The sequence below is a fragment of the Bactrocera neohumeralis genome, chromosome 3, assembly GCF_024586455.1.
Source record: "Bactrocera neohumeralis isolate Rockhampton chromosome 3, APGP_CSIRO_Bneo_wtdbg2-racon-allhic-juicebox.fasta_v2, whole genome shotgun sequence".
NCBI classification, from domain to species: domain Eukaryota; kingdom Metazoa; phylum Arthropoda; class Insecta; order Diptera; family Tephritidae; genus Bactrocera; species Bactrocera neohumeralis.
The window spans coordinates 49,320,604-49,338,450 of record NC_065920.1 but is presented as its reverse complement, the minus strand read 5'-3'; the positions used below and the strand labels follow the sequence as shown (position 1 = coordinate 49,338,450).

Below are 17,847 nucleotides of genomic sequence, written 5' to 3'. Positions count from 1 at the left end.
TGATCAAGTACCATTAAATGAACGCCTGCAATGAAATTTGTTCTAAGTTCAGATATGAAAACTTAAAGATTTAAGTCCAAGTAAGCTATCTTAAACGTTCAGAGGACATTAAACTGCCTGATGCCCCTCCAAAACAATTTAGCGGAACATAATTAAAATTCTGCAATGCTCTTTCCATAAAATTACATAATATATGGTAAATTCATTACTAGCTATAATAGCAGATTCCTTATCTAATAGGTGCTACAACAATCAAAAAAAAAATGTTGACCATTTATTACATCTTCTAGAAACTGACCAATTGCTAGTCTACTATATAACTCTTAATAACTTAGAATGTTTGATTTCAATCGAAAAATCTTAAAAAAAGCTCACGGGATCATCAATAATTTAATTTTTTTTATTTATATTTCCTCTCTGCTAACATATGTATATCATTATCTTGTAGCTCTTTCTCTCTCTATCTATCTAGCTATATGTCTTTCTCAACCACTCTCCTTGTATGGAAATAAATTCTCTCACTTTTTCAACTCAGTTTTTAACATATTCTCATGCTTTTTACTTTATTTAAAATGGCGTATACACTGAAAAAAATTAAAATAACTAAAATATTACAAAATAAAAGCGTTTACCGAATTAAATGTTTATAATATTATATAATTCAAACACATTAAACCAATTCTGTTTATAATACAATAACTAACCTTTTTTTATTTTGAGTGCAGCGAATTTAAATACTTTATATTTAGTTAATTAAGCACCCCCCGCTCTTTTCTTAAAATTTAAAATATACTCTTTTCTGATTATTTTTCTTCCTTACCTCTTTATTATATGAACCCAATTTCAAATAAAACACCCATTATGCACTTAGAGGTTAACGAAATACCAATGAGAACTTAAGAATGGCAACAGTTACCATAATTTAACCTATCATTCTCTTGCCTTCAGGGATTTCAGAAAAATCTTAACCTCATTTATGATATATTTTTAACACAAAAAGTACTAAAAATGAATTACTAAAACACCCTCAGCTCAACAGCTGATTTGTCATATTGAATCATATGATTTTTTCGCCCTCGTTTCTCTGCTTTTCGCTTTCACGACTGCTTTACTCAACGTTTGATTATACGCGTTGCTTGAGACGCTCAGCTGCGTTTCTTCAAAAATAAGATCACCGAAAACGTTATTTTTCTTTGAAATAATATAAATTATTTTTAATTTGTAAACTTTATTTTATGTAAATTTTTTACAGGTGTTACAATTCTGCTCTCACAAACAGTTTTCTCTCTATTGGTTGGTAATGTCATAACAAAGACGAGCGAGGCCGTGCCGCTGTTAGGTAGAGTCTAAAATTGATAAACTTAAATTATTTGAAATTGCACACTAAGGCATTGAAAAAATTAAAACTTAGTAAAGATATATACAACTTAACAAAAGATTTTTATATTTGCAGTATAAATAATGAAGAAAATTAAATATTTCTTGAAAACACCTTTTCTCAGCTAAAACGATAAACGAACACTCTTTGGCAGTTTGCATTCGATAAGTATTCTTTAAGCGATTTACAACACTCAAAGTAGCACTATTACGACTGTTTGAAATTTCATCTACTGCCTGCATTAAAAGAAATCTTTAATGACAACCCCATTCTGAAGATTTAAACACGAAGCTTTTAAATAGATTTGGCATTTATTTTCAAATAAAAAATTCTTATAAAAAAATATAGATATTAGTTGAGTAAAACTTAATTACGGCTTTTGTGTTGATTAATACTACGCGCATGCTCACTTCACGCTCACGTCTTCGCTCACACTCTTCGCTATACTTGGAACCTGCTTGACATTGCAATCCCCAATTGTAAAACCAAGTAAACCCAACGCTTTAGGTGCTTTTTATAAAAAGTCGGTGCTTTTTCCACACATAAAATAAATTTAGTTATTAATTAATTTCACCACAAAATAAAAAATTATTTTCATTAATTTTTTTATTTGTTACAAGTGAGACATATGTACACAACAATTTTGATATGAATCTATTTGCAAGAAAAAACCTATATTAACTAAAAGGTAAAAAAGTAAAAGAAGTAATCGCAAGCATTACGAAAAAATTATGATTATTTATTATTAGTTCAACTTCATTAAAAGCATATGAATCATAAGATCTTCTAACGGTGAATATCTTGAAATTATTACAGGCAAGGGTCGCATGATCTAACAAAAGACATACAAGGTCACTAATATCTGGACAAATTATTTCAAAAGACAGTGACAAAACTAATAATTTAGTACCCAAATTACAACAGAGTAAAAGTACTCACCATCGCTGGAAGAGGTTTTTACCTGCTCTCAAAAGCAGCTTTGAAATCGACAAAGAGATAATGCGTGTCGATTCTCATTTCACGTGTCTTTTCCAAGATTTAGCGCATGGTGAATATCTGGTCACTTGCTTCTGGTTTAAAGCCACACTGATAAGGTCCAATCAATTTATTGACGGTGGGCTTTAATCTCTCACACAGTACGCTCGATAGCTCCTTATATATGGTGTTTCCCTTTTTGTGGATTTGGCAGAGCACACTTAAATTCCAATCATTGGGCATACTTTCGTCCGACCATATTCTACAAAGAAGCTGAATCATGTTTCCTGTCAGTTCTTCGCCGCTTTATTTGAATAGCTCGGCCGGCAATCCATCGGCCCGCGACTTGCCTTGTTGTTCTTCAAATGGGTGATTACTATTCGAACTTCTTCATGATCGGGCAATAGACCGTCCGCTCCATCGGCATTGATTGATGAATCGGATTCACTGCCATTCAGCAGGCTGGAGAAGTATTCCCTCCATAACTTTAGTATGCTCTGAGCATCAGTCACTAGATCACGTCTGGGGGTTCTACAAGAGTGTGCTCCGGTCTTGAATCCTTTTGTTAGGCGGTGGATCTTTTCCTAGAATTTTTGAGCAACTTGTCAAGCTCTTCGTACTCACGCATTTCGGTCTCTCTCTTTTTTTGTCTGCAAATGAGTCTCGCTTCCCTCAGCGATTCTAGGTATCTATCACATCAAGTCCCACAGTTCCCTTATACCGAGTTGTTGCCGAGTGCTTTCAGAGACCAGGAGTGCAGAGTTGCTTCTCGAAGTCGAACCTTCTTTGTGTTTTTTGATTCACAGAGGCGGATATCTTGGCTGCAACAAGATAGTAGCCCGAGTCGATGTTAAGACCTCGGAGCGTACGTTCAGTACGTACGTCTAAAGCTCGTGTCTTCCGTCTATCACAATATGATCGATCTTCTTTTCGATCCTGAGACTGTCAGGTAGCTTGCTGAGTTTCCCTATGCTGAAATCTAGTACTACAGATAACCATATTTCGGGCACCGGTGAAGTGGATCAGCCTTAACCCATCAATTGTGGACATTACAGATCCGCATTTAAAGCATTGTCAGTAGGGCAGCTGCTCTCTGCCAATCCACCCAAACTAAAAGCAAAACTTTTCCGACCGTCAAGCGTGGCTTGTCCCAGTTTGAACCGCCGCACCGCGATATGACCACGATCGCTTGACGTTGTCGTATGGTAATAGCAATTTGAAGCAACTTTGCTAAGGATTAACCACAAACCATGGTATAGCCAAACTACCGATTTGACTTCGAATGTGGTGACCAAAAAATCATCCTAAGCAATGCGTTATGTTTTTGGTTAATCAGTTAGTCTGATTCTTTCGATAATAACAGAAACGAAGGCATAACCGTCAATAGCAAAGACGCGAATTGATACTAATCAGTAAAACTTCAACAAAATATAGATGACACCACGATCACATGACTTGTAAGAGCCATCGTGACGAGCTCAGTGGATTTAACCTTGTCCGTCTATATATACACGAACTAGTTCTCAGTTTTTGAGATACCAATCGTAAATTTTGTATTTTTTCGCCCCAAGGGAACTGTACCGACAACATCGATTACCATGCATATAGCCACCATATGATCGTTCATCAAGCCCAAGTTCTTGTATGGAAAACTTTTTTATTTGGCAAGCTATTTTCACGAAATGGAACATTGATAATTGTTCAAAACAGCCGAAGTTAATGTTTTTTTCTTAGTTTTTCTGTTGAAGTTATCTCAAATTAGTCTCAAATTTGTAGTAATTAGCCATCTTAACCGCTTTAGAGAACTTAAAAATTACTCTAAGAAATTAAGATTGAGCTGAAAGCAATGGTTCTAATAGACATTCTGAGAAGCTAAAGGATTTATTAAGAGTATTATTATTTATAGCGGCAAAATCTGTTAGTTATTATTATTGTTATAACATATTTATTTTATAGTAGTGAATACAATTTTTTTAACATTTTTGAAGTGACAATAAATTTCAGTAGCAGTGATATTGACATTTGAACGCAACCTGAATGCTTTATTTAAAACTCGATGAGCTGTGTTATTACAGACAGTTTTGCCAATTTCGAAAAATCTATGAATTTATTTATGGTTTTATGGCAGAGCATAAAATTTTACCCAAAAAAATATTTTTAAATGCTTATTTTTTACCATAGCTAACTGTTTGTTGGAATTATGTACATAATATTGCGAATCCGAAGCACTAGCATTTAAATTGCAATTCAAGTTGAACAAATAATCAAAGTAAATAAATATTAAACAATTACAACAATATATAATGAACGTGTAAAACAAATGTTACACAAATGCTACATTTAATAAGTAAATAAATTTAAATAAAACATTTAAATATTCATAAATCAACCAGGCCACCAGGGCGGTTAATAAATAAAGCTTTGCAATTGCAAAACACCAGCGCAATATGTTGACACCACACAGTGTTTATATGTAATTACAGTCATGTAGTAAAGTAAACGCACTTCGTTAGTTCATTCAGTGTTGCATTTTATCGTACATACTGTTGCATAGCGCTAAAAAGCTTACAGAAAGCTCACTGGCATACACGGTTACACCACTCACTTGTTCAGCTAAGTATTTGTGACAATTAGCAAGCTTAACACGCCGAATGCGACATGCGTAATAAAGTGATTGTGTAAAGTTCCTCGCTTCCAAGTATCAAATATGACTCTTTTCTATATAACGATAGTAAATACTATGTAGTATAGAGTTTGGAAAACATAATTAAAAATAAATAATTCAATTAATTTAAATAAATTAAAAAGTAAAATATAATTCCTTTAAACTTCTTTAACAAGTAAAAAAAAAAAATTAAACCGTTGTATTTTAAAACAAACAATAAAAAAAAACAATATCATGATTGAAAACAATTTATAAGCTTTGCATAGCAGTTTTATGAAAAGTTTCACTGTAGTTTTGCGCCTCTTTTAACAACACTTTAGTTTGGTTTAGAAAACTATTTTCATAAATAATAATTTTAAGGTTCAATTTTTGCAATTTCATCTTAAAAATGCTGCCATAACTTACAATATAATATGTATATGTAACTCAAACATTTTTTGAGAATTGCGATTGCTAAATAAAACTTTTAGAAACTAATAATAATTTTGTCTGCTTAAAATATTTTGCTTACAAAACTACAAGCGCCTGTATCATTAATTTTGCAGAACCTGTTTGTCATTTTTTGAATTTCAGATTTTTTTGTGAAATTTTTTTTTTAATTTTTTACTACATATTTTAATAATATTGTTTAATTTATTTCTTACGAATTTCTCTAACATGTGCATGTTGTTTTAAAAATGTGCATTGATACAGAGTTGCATGTAGTAGCTTTCGCACTTACTAAAAATAAAATGTCTAAAATATTAAAATTGTAGATGTAGATACAAATATACATTTTTATTCACCTTTTAATTTAGTAATTTACCAACAACTAATTTTTTGTTAAATTTTTTTTTTTAATTTATTAATAATAATCACTTCGTTGGGAAGCTTAATTAGTCATATGATATAAAATGTCACGCAAACGTCACATAGAATAGCTGACATCTTCTTCTTTATTGGCGCAGACACCGTTTACGCGGTTATAGCCGAGTTTACAACCGCGCGCCAGCCGTTTCTTCTTTTCGCAATTTGGCAGCAATTCGAGATACTATGTGCAGCCAAGTTCGGTTTACAATAAACTACACTCGAGCTATACTTTAGACGCCGCAAAGTCTGTCCGCCTTTTTACACCAATTTTTCTCTTGTTTCTCCTCTCTCGCATAGAGCCTCACAAGGTTGCACCTTCTCATATGATTGAGCGGCTAAGCTAAACCTTTCCTTGTTTTGGTTTCATTAATCCGATGCTTTTAGCCAGTGTGGGTGATTGGTCTAAGGCTGAGATATTAATGGAGGAATATTGAACTTGCCGCTTTACCGCATCCAGGTGCTGTTTATATTAAAATATGCGTAGTGTAAATATTGAGCGTTGTATCGATAAAATATTTCGATTTATAATGGACGTGAACTTAGAGCTGTGATGATAATGTGTGACTACTTAGACAAAGTTTATCATCATAAGATTCAACTCTACTCTTGACTTTGAGGTCTACTACCCTTACTAGGTTACAATTTTCTCAACTATTTTAAATCGTCATTGATAGTCAAATAACGTTTGCTCGTTTATCCAAATCCTCTTACAACCCTTTAAAAGAGAGATCATGTATGCTAGTTTCTTAAGCATCGAGTCTCAAACGACTAAGACAATACTAAAAAAAATCGTCTTATTAAGATTAAGCGATGAAAGTACTTACCATCTGATCGAATTTAAGTATATAAGCCTCGGTTGGGTTGGCCATCTGATCGAATTTAAGTATATAAGCCTCGGTTGGGTTGGCATGCAGTGCTTTCAGCGTATGTTGCTTTTTTTCCAGAGTCGACCATTCGCTAGATTGTGGAACAGTTTCATAGTCATATTCATAAACCCATGTCTTCTCACCATTAATGAGGTATTTGATGAATGTAGAGTCCTCAGCTATGTTGTCAAGCATATTTTTGCGACCTCAACCTGACGTTGTTTTTGCAAAAGATTCAGGTCTAGAAAAATCACTCTACATACCCAAAATATTAACCAAAATGTCTTTAGTCAATTCTATCTCTGCAACCTGACGATTTTCAATGTTTTTTCAACTTGTTCGATGTTATCGTCATTCACAAAGGTGGCTGAACGAGTTTTCGATGACTTCATGACTTTCACTGAATACTTTTTGTGAGACGGATATGTGGTGTTGGGTTCCTTAGGCTTTTTGCCTTTATAGGTTAAAGTTAGGTTATGTTAGGTTGAGGTCATAGAATTTCATAAAATTTTGTCATTTCTGTATTCTGCAATGAAAAGCTTCCAGAAACGTTCGAAAGTTTATTGCCGTAGATATGGCATGAAGGAATTATTCAACAATACGTATTTTAGGAGTTTTTCGTTTTAAACTTTTTAGTATGAATTTCATCATAGTATATATGTATATAATTTTGGCATCTCTGCCATCTCCAAACCTGCTATGGAACCTTCCGAGCAGTATGCACATGATTCAAAAAAAAATTTTGTTTTGTTTCGTTTGGTACTCAGAAAAATAGGTCCCTAGACACCTCTAAGAAAGCCTCTCCAAACATGAGTTTTTAATTGTAACGGGAAGGTCCTACTACATACAGTTTTCTATTTTTTTCTTATTATCAGATAGAAAAATGTATATCTAAATTTAACTACTTGAAAAAATATTTGTTCCTTGTAGGAAATTGAATGCTCTAAAAAAAAAGGTATATTATGATTTTTTTTGCTCAAAACGTTTAAAAGATATGATTAAAGTTTGATTATTTTTGGAAAAAAATTTTTATTTCTTATGAATTTTATAACTCAATGAAAAAAAAATATTATAAATGATGAAACTTATACTTTTATACATATTTATTTAAAATATTTTGCATCCATTGCATGTCATGCCTTATTTTAGCGCTAAACAAAATCGTATATAATTGTAAATAAATTAGAGCTGCATGCATACTACCTTAAGGCTTTACACCAAACATATGTACATATGTATGTATAAGCATGTCTCTACTAACCCACAATATCATTGCATCCAAAACGCTTCAAGTTCAACTACACATTACTACGCTGAAATACGCTTTATACTCGTAGCAACTCATTAGTCTGTCTAATCATTAATTAACTTATTAAACAAGCTATAAAGCTTATTTAAACATTTACACATTAAAATATATTATTATAAAAATAACTACACTAAAAATATTTTATAAAAAAATAAATTATGTATATAGTATAAATAAATTGTAATAAATAGTATATCTAATTAAAGCTTTTAAAAACAATAACTAATATTTTTTCTTCACTTTTCATTTATAATTTTTTCTTTAAATGAAATATATTTCTATGTATTTCGCAAAACGTCAATAATACGCGCACATTACGCACAGGCACCTACTTCAATTGCATCATGTTTATGGTGGCATCATCGGTGGTGCTGACGGTTGTTGTGCTCAACTATCATCATCGCACGGCGGATATACACGAAATGCCGCCTTGGGTAAGTAGGGAATAGCGACAAAGGCAATGCGTGAAAGCTCATAGTTGTTTAGTGAAAGCTTCGCATACGTTTAAAAGCTGAAAAGCTTTGAGTGTAACTTTTTTAATTTGTAATTCTTTAAGATATTCTGTTCATTAAGCTTAATAAAATAATATGTTAACATGTACTCCACCATTCATTCATCATTAGATTAAATCCGTTTTCCTGCAATGGCTGCCATGGATTTTACGTATGGGTCGTCCGGGCCGAAAAATCACACGAAAAACAATTCTACTAAGCAATCGCATGAAAGAATTGGAATTAAAGGAACGTTCTTCCAAATCACTACTGGCCAATGTGCTGGATATCGATGATGATTTCCGGCATACGATCTCCGGTTCACAAACGGCGATCGGTTCATCAGCGTAAGTACTGGGAAAGACACACGAGTGTTCTTTGAAAAGCTGCTAGCGAAATAGTCCCACTTTCAATTTATTTGTGTTTAAATATCTTGTTGCAATTTACAGAAGCTTCGGTCGCCCCACAACGGTGGAGGAGCATCATAATACAATAGGTTGCAATCATAAAGATTTACATTTGATTCTTAAAGAATTACAATTCATAACATCACGTATGCGTAAATCCGATGATGAGGCGGAATTAATAAGCGATTGGAAATTCGCGGCAATGGTTGTGGATAGGTGAGTAGTAATTTTTTTTTTTGGTTTTAATGAAATTATCTTCGGTCTAGAAAGATTTACAATTTATCCTTGGGTTTAAAATTATCTAAAATTTATTCTTAATGAATTTGCAGACAATTTAATTTACTTAAAACTTGATAAACTTCCACAAACTGATGTCAATTCTCGAGAAACAAAAAAAAAACGCTTTTTCTAAAGCTTTACGGAGAAAAATTTAACCTAAAAGGACTTTACAATTTTTGGATAAATCCAAACCTTCCTCTCTTCAAGATCAATGAATATAGAGTAGTGTATCTTTTTATACTATTGCAACCAGTTGCTACAGAGTATTATAGTTTTCTTCACCTAACGGTTGTACGTATCATCTAAAACTAAACGAGAAAGATGAGAAGAGAAGAGCTTATGTGTATATAAAAGATCAGGATAACGAGAAAAGTTGAAATCCGGTTGTCTGTCTGTCCATCCGGCCGTGCGTGCATCGATGAAACTTGTTATGTGGATTCCTTAGTAGAAAAACAATTTCGAGTTCGCATAAGGGCGTAATCGAAACACTCCCACGCCTACAAATCGCCATTAACCGAAAACCTATAAAGCGCCATAACTGAGCACTAAATTATGATATAAAGCTGTAATTTGGTACAGAGAATAACAGTACCAAGGGGCACTTGTAGGTAAAATTTTTTGGGTGTGGCCCCGCTCTCTAAGAAGTTTAAAGTACTTATCTCCTAAACCAATTAAGCTACAGCATCCAAATTTGCTGAGTACAAATCTTATAAGGGTTCTTATCGAGAGTGAGAAAATGGATGAAATCGGAGGATAACCCCGCTCACTCCCCATATAACGGTACTGTTAGAAACTACTTAACGCACGATAAATCAATAACTAAATACGCCAGAGGCATTAAATTTTACCACCCAGAAAATTGATTGGACGATGGGCGTGGCGCCGCCCACTTTTTAGTGAAATATCATATCTCGGGATCCGACCAACCGATTTCGACAAAATTTAGTACGTGATATTTTTTTACGTTCTTATGCCACGTTGTGAAAATGAACGAAATCGGATAACAACCACGCCTACTTCCCATATAGCACAATTTTAAATTCCACTTGATTTGTTCAGTTTCCAGTACAGAAATCAAGAAGCAATTAATATAACGGTATAACACTTTGCACGAATAATGTCTTTAGTGTGTGCCACCTTGTGATCAAAAACTGTTTAAATCCAATAAAAACTGTTCAAGCCCCTAGGTACCGGATACTTAGACACCGGTACCTATAATTGACTTTTGGTCGAAAATGTCGGTCAATGAGTGATATATATAATTGAAATTATGGGAGAGACCTTCTCTTATATGATATGTCTTTATGTCAAAAATGGGTTGAATCGGACCAATACTTCCCTTATCCCCCATATACTTAATATAAAGATTTTCAACCTTCCGTGTGACTTTGTATCGCATATATCGGCCAATATATGAGTTATCGCAATGAAAATAAGAGAGCCTGTTTTAGTCATCATAGTGTATCTTTGTGCTTAAAATAAATAAATTTGAGCGAAAACTTGGCTTAGCCCCTATATAACTAATATCAGGATTTTCGAACATCCGGCTGACTTTACTCTATATGATTGGTTTTACACCTTGAAGTATTTCCCTGGTTTTGATTCTTGCTAGTTGCAAGAGTATAAAATATTCGGTTGCACCTGAACTTAGCCCTTCCTTACTTGTTTCATTTTACCTTTTTTCATATTTATTTGTATATATTTTCCAATTATAAATATTTTTTATATTTTCGGTTGACGCAGTACTCTGATTACGCCACATACATATGTATGTAATATTAACTTCCTCAGAGTGACAAAGAAACCTTAGGTATAATACAAACTTATAGGGTTTTTCCGGAAAGTAATAGGACTGATACTTCGAAGCATGTGCACATCGACTGGATTCAGTAGTGGGCGCTCCTAGCTAACGAACGAGCGGCTGGTCAGTTGTCTCCGAGCACCTGGAGAGTCAGGACAAAAATTTTCGCACGACGTGCTGGGAGACCTGCGACTTTGACAAACACCGACAATGTGACTCGTGCGCGAAAACTTGAAAGTGACCCCCAAATTTTGAATAACATAATGACAGGTGACGAGTGATGGATCTTTGAGTATGATCCCGAGACAAAAAGGCAATCTTCCGAGTGGCAACCGTCGGCAGAGGGGATCCAAGCAGCATGCACCTCGGCTCTCAAGGTTATTCCGGAGAATGCCTTCCTTGAAAATCGCGCTGGCAGCGTTGTATCGATAAAGAAGGAGCCTGTTTTAAAAGTTTTTAAAGAATTGTAACGATTACTTCAATACGTTTTTTTAAATCGACTCAGACCTCCTACTTTCCGGACAAACCCTGTAAACATTTACTCAAGCTTTCGTTTGAACGCCCAGACGAAAAAAAGACGAAAAAATTAATGGACATGTAGTCTCATCATCGTGATCATTTTGATAATCTGACCATATTTTACACGGAATGACAAGAAAAAATACATTTTGAAATATTTTAAAACAAATATATTGTAACGCCTGCAAAATATATTCCTAAGCCCGTAAACTGACGTTGAGCAACACCAAAAGCTCCGTCAGGAACGGGAATATCATCGGCCTCAACACCCGCGCCGTTAGTTCTGCTTTCTCCAGACTGGACAAGGAAGCAAAGCAAATGGGTCTGGCAGTGAACGGGGGCAAGACGAAATATCTCCTCTCACCAAACAAACAGTCGTCGCACCCGCGACTTGGCCCTGACGTCACTGTTGACAGTCATAACTTCGAAGTTGTAGATAATTTCATCTATCTTGGAACCAGTGTAAACACCACCAACAATGTCAGCCTTGAAATCCAACGCAGGATAACTCTTGCCAACAGGTGCTAATTCGGACTGAGTAGGCAATTGAGAAGTAAAGTCCTCTTTCGACGAACAAAAACTAAACTCTATAAGTCACTCATAATTCCCGTCCTGCTATATGGTGCAGAGGCTTGGATGTGCTGATGAGTCGACGTTGCGAGTTTTCGAGAGAAAAGTTCTGCGAAAGATTTATGGTCCTTTGCGCGTTGGCCACGGCGAATATCGCAATCGATGGAACGATGAGCTGTATGAGATATATGACGACATTGACATAGTTCAGCGAATTAAAAGACAGAGGCTACGCTGGCTAGGTAATGTTGTCCAAATGGACGAAAACACTCCAGCTCTGAAAGTATTCGACGCCGTAGGAAGGACCAGGTGAAGAAGGACCTGGCATCGCTTGAAATATCCAGTTGGCGCTATGTAGCGAAAAGAAGAAACGACTGGCGCGCTGTTGTTAACTCGGCTATAATCGCGTAAGCGGTGTCTACGCCGATAAAGAAGAAGAAGAAGAGAAATCCATAAAAGGATGCTGACACTTAATCCAATTTGTCCTGCAGTAGCAATAAGCCCGAGGCTGAAATGGCCTTCAACGTCTTTTGGTTTTTTCGATTTCAGTTAATTTTTGGAGCGCCATTCGCAGGACTGTTGGAGAATTTCGACATCATATTCTTAAGTCCACAACGCGTCACAGTTCCACTGTCAAGCATCTCTTTTGCTACTCGACTTCGTTTTTTTGCAAAAGATTCTGGCACTGATTCTTTAACTGTTTCGATGTTATCGTCATTAACAGAGGTAGATAAGCGAATCGCATGAGAGGAGTTTCGAAGACTTCATGACATTCTTTGAATACTTGCCATGACACTTCTGCAACATTTTCAACGATCCCGTAGATGTGAGTCCGCAACTGTTAAAAATTCATTAATTCAAAAAAAAATTTATGACAGTGTGGGTCAAATTTGATCTGATGGTGTATATTGTCCGATATCTATATCAAGGTTTGTGTAAAAAACACCTGTTCTGATTTTTTTTAATTTCTCTATTCTTCTTTACTAAACCTATGAGAACTGCGCGCAGAACCCAAATAAAACCTAAAGATACTCTCACAATTAATCTTCTTACATTAAATACAAATAAAATGGCATTCCATCCATATTTTTTCCAACATTTATAAAATGCAGACAAACTGCATTCGAACATTGAATTTTGACATTTATAAAATATCCATAAGCGAGACTAACAAATCAACAGTATTCAAAAGTCCCCTATGAAATCCACTGAATTAATTGTTGTCCTTCAACCAAAGCTTATTATCTTGAATTGAGCTCAGGCTAATAACTTTTAATAATCTCAATTAATTTCAAATTAAAAGTAGTTCATGGTCTTGCTGGCAAATGACAACTATTAATTAAGAAACATGTAATAATAAATGTAATTGGTGCATAATTGAACATTGGTCATAAATATACAATTATTGAAGGTAACATGGATACAGTTAGTACATACATATATAGTCTGCATATAGATAATATCTATGTAAGTACATATGGCTTATAACGGAAGATAAATGTGATTGCAATTAAATTAGTTGCTTTTGCAAATGCGCAAATATCGCATGACACATACGACTTGTTATCAACTTGTTGGTACGTGTTAAATTAACTTAAGTCTTTTAAATGAATTAGTGAGCGATCACTTAATTTATATTCACAAAGTATACGACAGACTGAAACTACTTGCTTTTAATCCACATGTTTTGTAGTTAGACCTAACCTTAAACAGAAACAAGTATACATTTTACAACTTTTTTTTAATGATTCCTAAGCACTTGGTTCAACTTAATTTGTTTCAGCCAAAAAACTTATTGTTTTTTGGTCGATTGCTCATTTTTAAAGATCAGTGGTCGGCCTGAGAGCAGCATGATCTTATACCAAAAGTTACATGTTTAAGATAAGATCTAATAAAACGAAATTAATTAAATTTTAATTAAATTGGTGGTTGAATTTAGACTAATTAGATTGATCCGTTTTATTCGATAACTTTTTGGCATTCTTTAGGTAATTTCATAATGCTTCTTCCATAAAAACCCTCGTCGCTATTAGACACATTAGAATAGTCGATTTTCAAGCGTTTATTTGAGGTGAATTTTTCCCAACAAAATCATTCACCATAGACAGAAACAAACACACCGGGCTGGAGACATAGGGACCTTCTAACCAAGCTTCCAAAGTTTTTGGCGTGTCACTATCAATGTTTGTGTCCTAACGTTTTCCTGATGGTATACAATTCTTCTCGATTGTTTCCTGCAAACGGCCCAATTGTTCACATTACAACTCTAGTTTGGGTGTAGGTGAATAGCTCATAGTAGATGATTTGCCACCAATGCCACCAAACATATAGCAAAACCTTGTCGATTATTTGATCTATATTTTTGACAATTGACCTTCTAGAGCGAGGTGCATCTTTCGCATAAAAATTATCAGAACGAAATAGCCGAAACCATTAATATATCAGAATTATAAACACTTTTCACATTGTAAACCGCTTGTCAAAGAAAAACTGTAAAATATTTGTATTTTCTTTTTACTGGTGTCCTTCTGTGAGTGTGGCACACATATTTTATCTCGATCGCACTTATGCAACGTTCCATACAGGTTACTAATGTAACCAAATTTCGTGTGCGTAATCATTGCTCTTATACTCGAAGAATATTCTACCTTCTCTATTCAAATCTGGAGCTCGAATAATTTTCTACAGCAGTAGATTGAAGAAGTCGCCCAAAGGCAGTCGTCTTGTCTGAAACATCGTTTGATACCGAAGAGGTGGTGTATGTCGATCTTCTTTCATTGGTCTTTTTCAAGTTTTGGCGCTTGGTGAATATCTGGTCAGTTGTTGATTTTCCAGACCTAAAGCCACTTTCACACAATACGCTCGATAAAATCTTATATGCGATGTTGAGGATGCTTATCCCACGGTAGTTGGCGCAGATTTTGGGGTATCCCTTTTTGTGGATTGGGCAGAGTACACTTAAATTCCATTCGCCGTGCATGCTTTCATCCGATCATATTCTACAAAAAAGCTGATGCATGCTCCATATCAGTTCTTCGCCGCCGTGTTGGAATAGCTCAGCCGGTAATCCATCGGCCTTCGCTGCTTTGTTGTTCTTCAGACGGGTAATTGCTATTCGAACTTCTTCATGGTCGAGCAATGGAACGTCTGCTCCATCGTCATCGATTGGGGAATCGGGTTCGCCTTCTCCTGACGTTGTGCGTTTACTGCCATTCAGCTGGTTGGAAAAGTGTTCCCTCCATAATTTAAGTATGCTCTGGCAATCAACAAATATCTGGATTCACCAAGCGCCAAGTTTTAGAAAAGACCCGTGAAAGGAGAATCGACACACACCACCTCTTCGTCGATTTCAAAGCTGCTTTCGACAGCACGAAAAGGAGCTGCCTCTATGCCGCGATGTCTGAATTTGGTATCCCCGCAAAACTAATACGGCTGTGTAAACTGACGTTGAGCAACATCAAAAGCTCCGTCAAGATCGGCCAGGACCTCTCCGAGCCGTTCGATACCAAACGAGGTTTCAGACAAAGCGACTCCCTATAGTGCGACTTCTTCAACCTGCTGCTGGAGAAAATAATTCGAGCTGCAGAACTTAATCGAACAGGTACAATCTTTTATAAGAGTGTCTAGCTGCTGGCGTATGCCGATGATATTGATATCACGTAGCGAAAGGAAGAAACGACTGGCGCGCTGTTGTTAACTCGGCTATAATCGCGTAAGCGGTGTCTACGCCAATTAAGAAGAAGAAGAAGTACCCCTTAAGTAATTTTCAATTAATAAATATACTTTGTTGTTACAACAAACAACCGTACATAAAATTATGAGAGTGAGGTATATACTGTAAAACGAATACTACTTTTGTAGGCAGAAAAAAGACCCACCAACATAAAATAAAGCTTAACTTCAACTTTCCAAATACTTATATAGCTGTCATATTACATACAGAAATGGACATATCGATATATAGTCACGTAGTATTTTTGTATATACCAACATAATGGTACATATTTGTAACATTGCACTAAAACTGGATTTAAGTACATCTCATAAACGGATACGCCATCGAAACCCGTCCTAAGTAGCTCACATTACGAAATTGCATCCCTTTCGAATTCACTTACCGACAGTTATTGTTGTTGTGGATATCATATAAAGCCTGCATGGACATTGTAAGGCTCAAGTCAGTACATATATAAGCACATCTATGCACCTAAGCCTGCTTATAGTCCACTACTTGCACAGACTTAGACACTAATCGCACTGTGTGACACCATCAAATTGATCAGGATACAGTTGTTGTTATGTTCAGTGCATTGCTTGCTTGGTCGAAGTGGCAAGTTGAGTGGTGTGGCGTTTTGGTCAGCCACAATTTTGTTCGCGCTATGTAGCTTTCATAACGATTTATATTATTATTATTGAAAACGTTCAATGTGAGCGCAGCTTCCACTAGCACTTACTAGTGAGTTGCGTGCTAATGCCTCTCGGGATCAATTAAATTTGGCACTGAGCTCCTTTTGAGCATTTCGAGATTATTGTTCGGCTTTACGACCACTTACAGCTTCAATTAACGAAATGCGATAGAAACCGATTTGTCTACATACTTACTTCTCACGAGATTGGTGCGTAAGTATAATGTTGAAAATATCTTAATACCAATTGGCATTAATTGATTTAGAACAATTGACCTCATACGCTAGAGCACTTTAGTAGTTGTATAAGCTTCCCTGATGGATAATTTTAGGCAGCGGAATGCATAATAGTTGTGTATCCACTTATATAGGTATTTCTCATTAATTAGTAATCGATTAAGATTTCGATATTTATGTAGTTACGTTTCAAGTTACGCTATCCTCTCTGATTTTAATTTTTTGCTCCTTAACCTCAATATTTATTTCCACAAAGGCCTAAAAGTTCTGGTAGAGAACAAAAAAACTTCTACAAAGGACCGTGAATCTTCCGCAGAACCTATATCGATGTTCAAATGTTGTCATCGTCCATGCCTCTGCACCATATAGCAGGACGAGAATAATGAGTGATTTATAGAGTTTGGTCATTCGGTTCGTAGAGAGTCGTAACAGAGGAAAGTTGAGTTCATGACTACTACTCGGTCGGGCAAGAGGTCTGAATCCCTAGCGAAGCTTCATCAAAATACAAACCACAATTGCAAACTAGTTGAAATCATGTAAGAAGTTCGAACTCTCCATTTGGCAGACAGCATCAACTCAAACTACAATAAGAAAGAAAAACTCAGGCAAATGTCTATCAGGTGTTAACATAATAATTATTCGAAAAATTCGCATTGACGCTTTAAGTAATTTTAAAGCGAACTTGAAATCAAGTGAATTAGTAAATGAATGACTTGTCAATGTCAATGGTCATTCATCCATCTCGAGTTGTCAGCTAAATGATTGTAAAGCTCACTTAAGGCTGCGAAGAGCCGAGTGGTTAAGATATACATTTAGGGAACCGGAACGGACCTGCATTTTTTCAATGCCTAATTGACTCAAAGACAGGTAGTATTCGTATTAGTATTCCTCAAAGTTAATTGTGTCTTAACTTTGGAATTCAATTTCTTAATTTAAAACAAAGAACTCTCTCCGTTTCAGAGAGGAATCAATGTTTCTGCAACAGTTCCCAATAAAAATAAAAGCGAGTTTAGCGTAGTACGATATTATCTGACAGAATTTGAATTTTCTAGGAAACAATTTAGTCAAAACTTTAGGAAAACGAGTTTTATTAGA

At 35.3% G+C, this 17,847-nt stretch overlaps 1 protein-coding gene across 4 annotated transcripts in view; it reads left to right on the top strand.

Annotated features, from left to right (window-relative positions):
* LOC126753932 (neuronal acetylcholine receptor subunit alpha-7) overlaps window positions 1-17,847 on the top strand; it is a 625,617-nt gene that overhangs the window by 598,148 nt on the left and 9,622 nt on the right. For all 4 annotated transcript variants that reach the window (XM_050465711.1, XM_050465710.1, XM_050465712.1 and 1 more), the window contains 3 exons: window positions 8,367-8,476; window positions 8,666-8,880; window positions 8,983-9,156. In XM_050465711.1, the coding sequence (XP_050321668.1) occupies window positions 8,367-8,476; window positions 8,666-8,880; window positions 8,983-9,156 (499 nt within the window). The remainder of the gene's footprint in view (window positions 1-8,366; window positions 8,477-8,665; window positions 8,881-8,982; window positions 9,157-17,847) is intronic.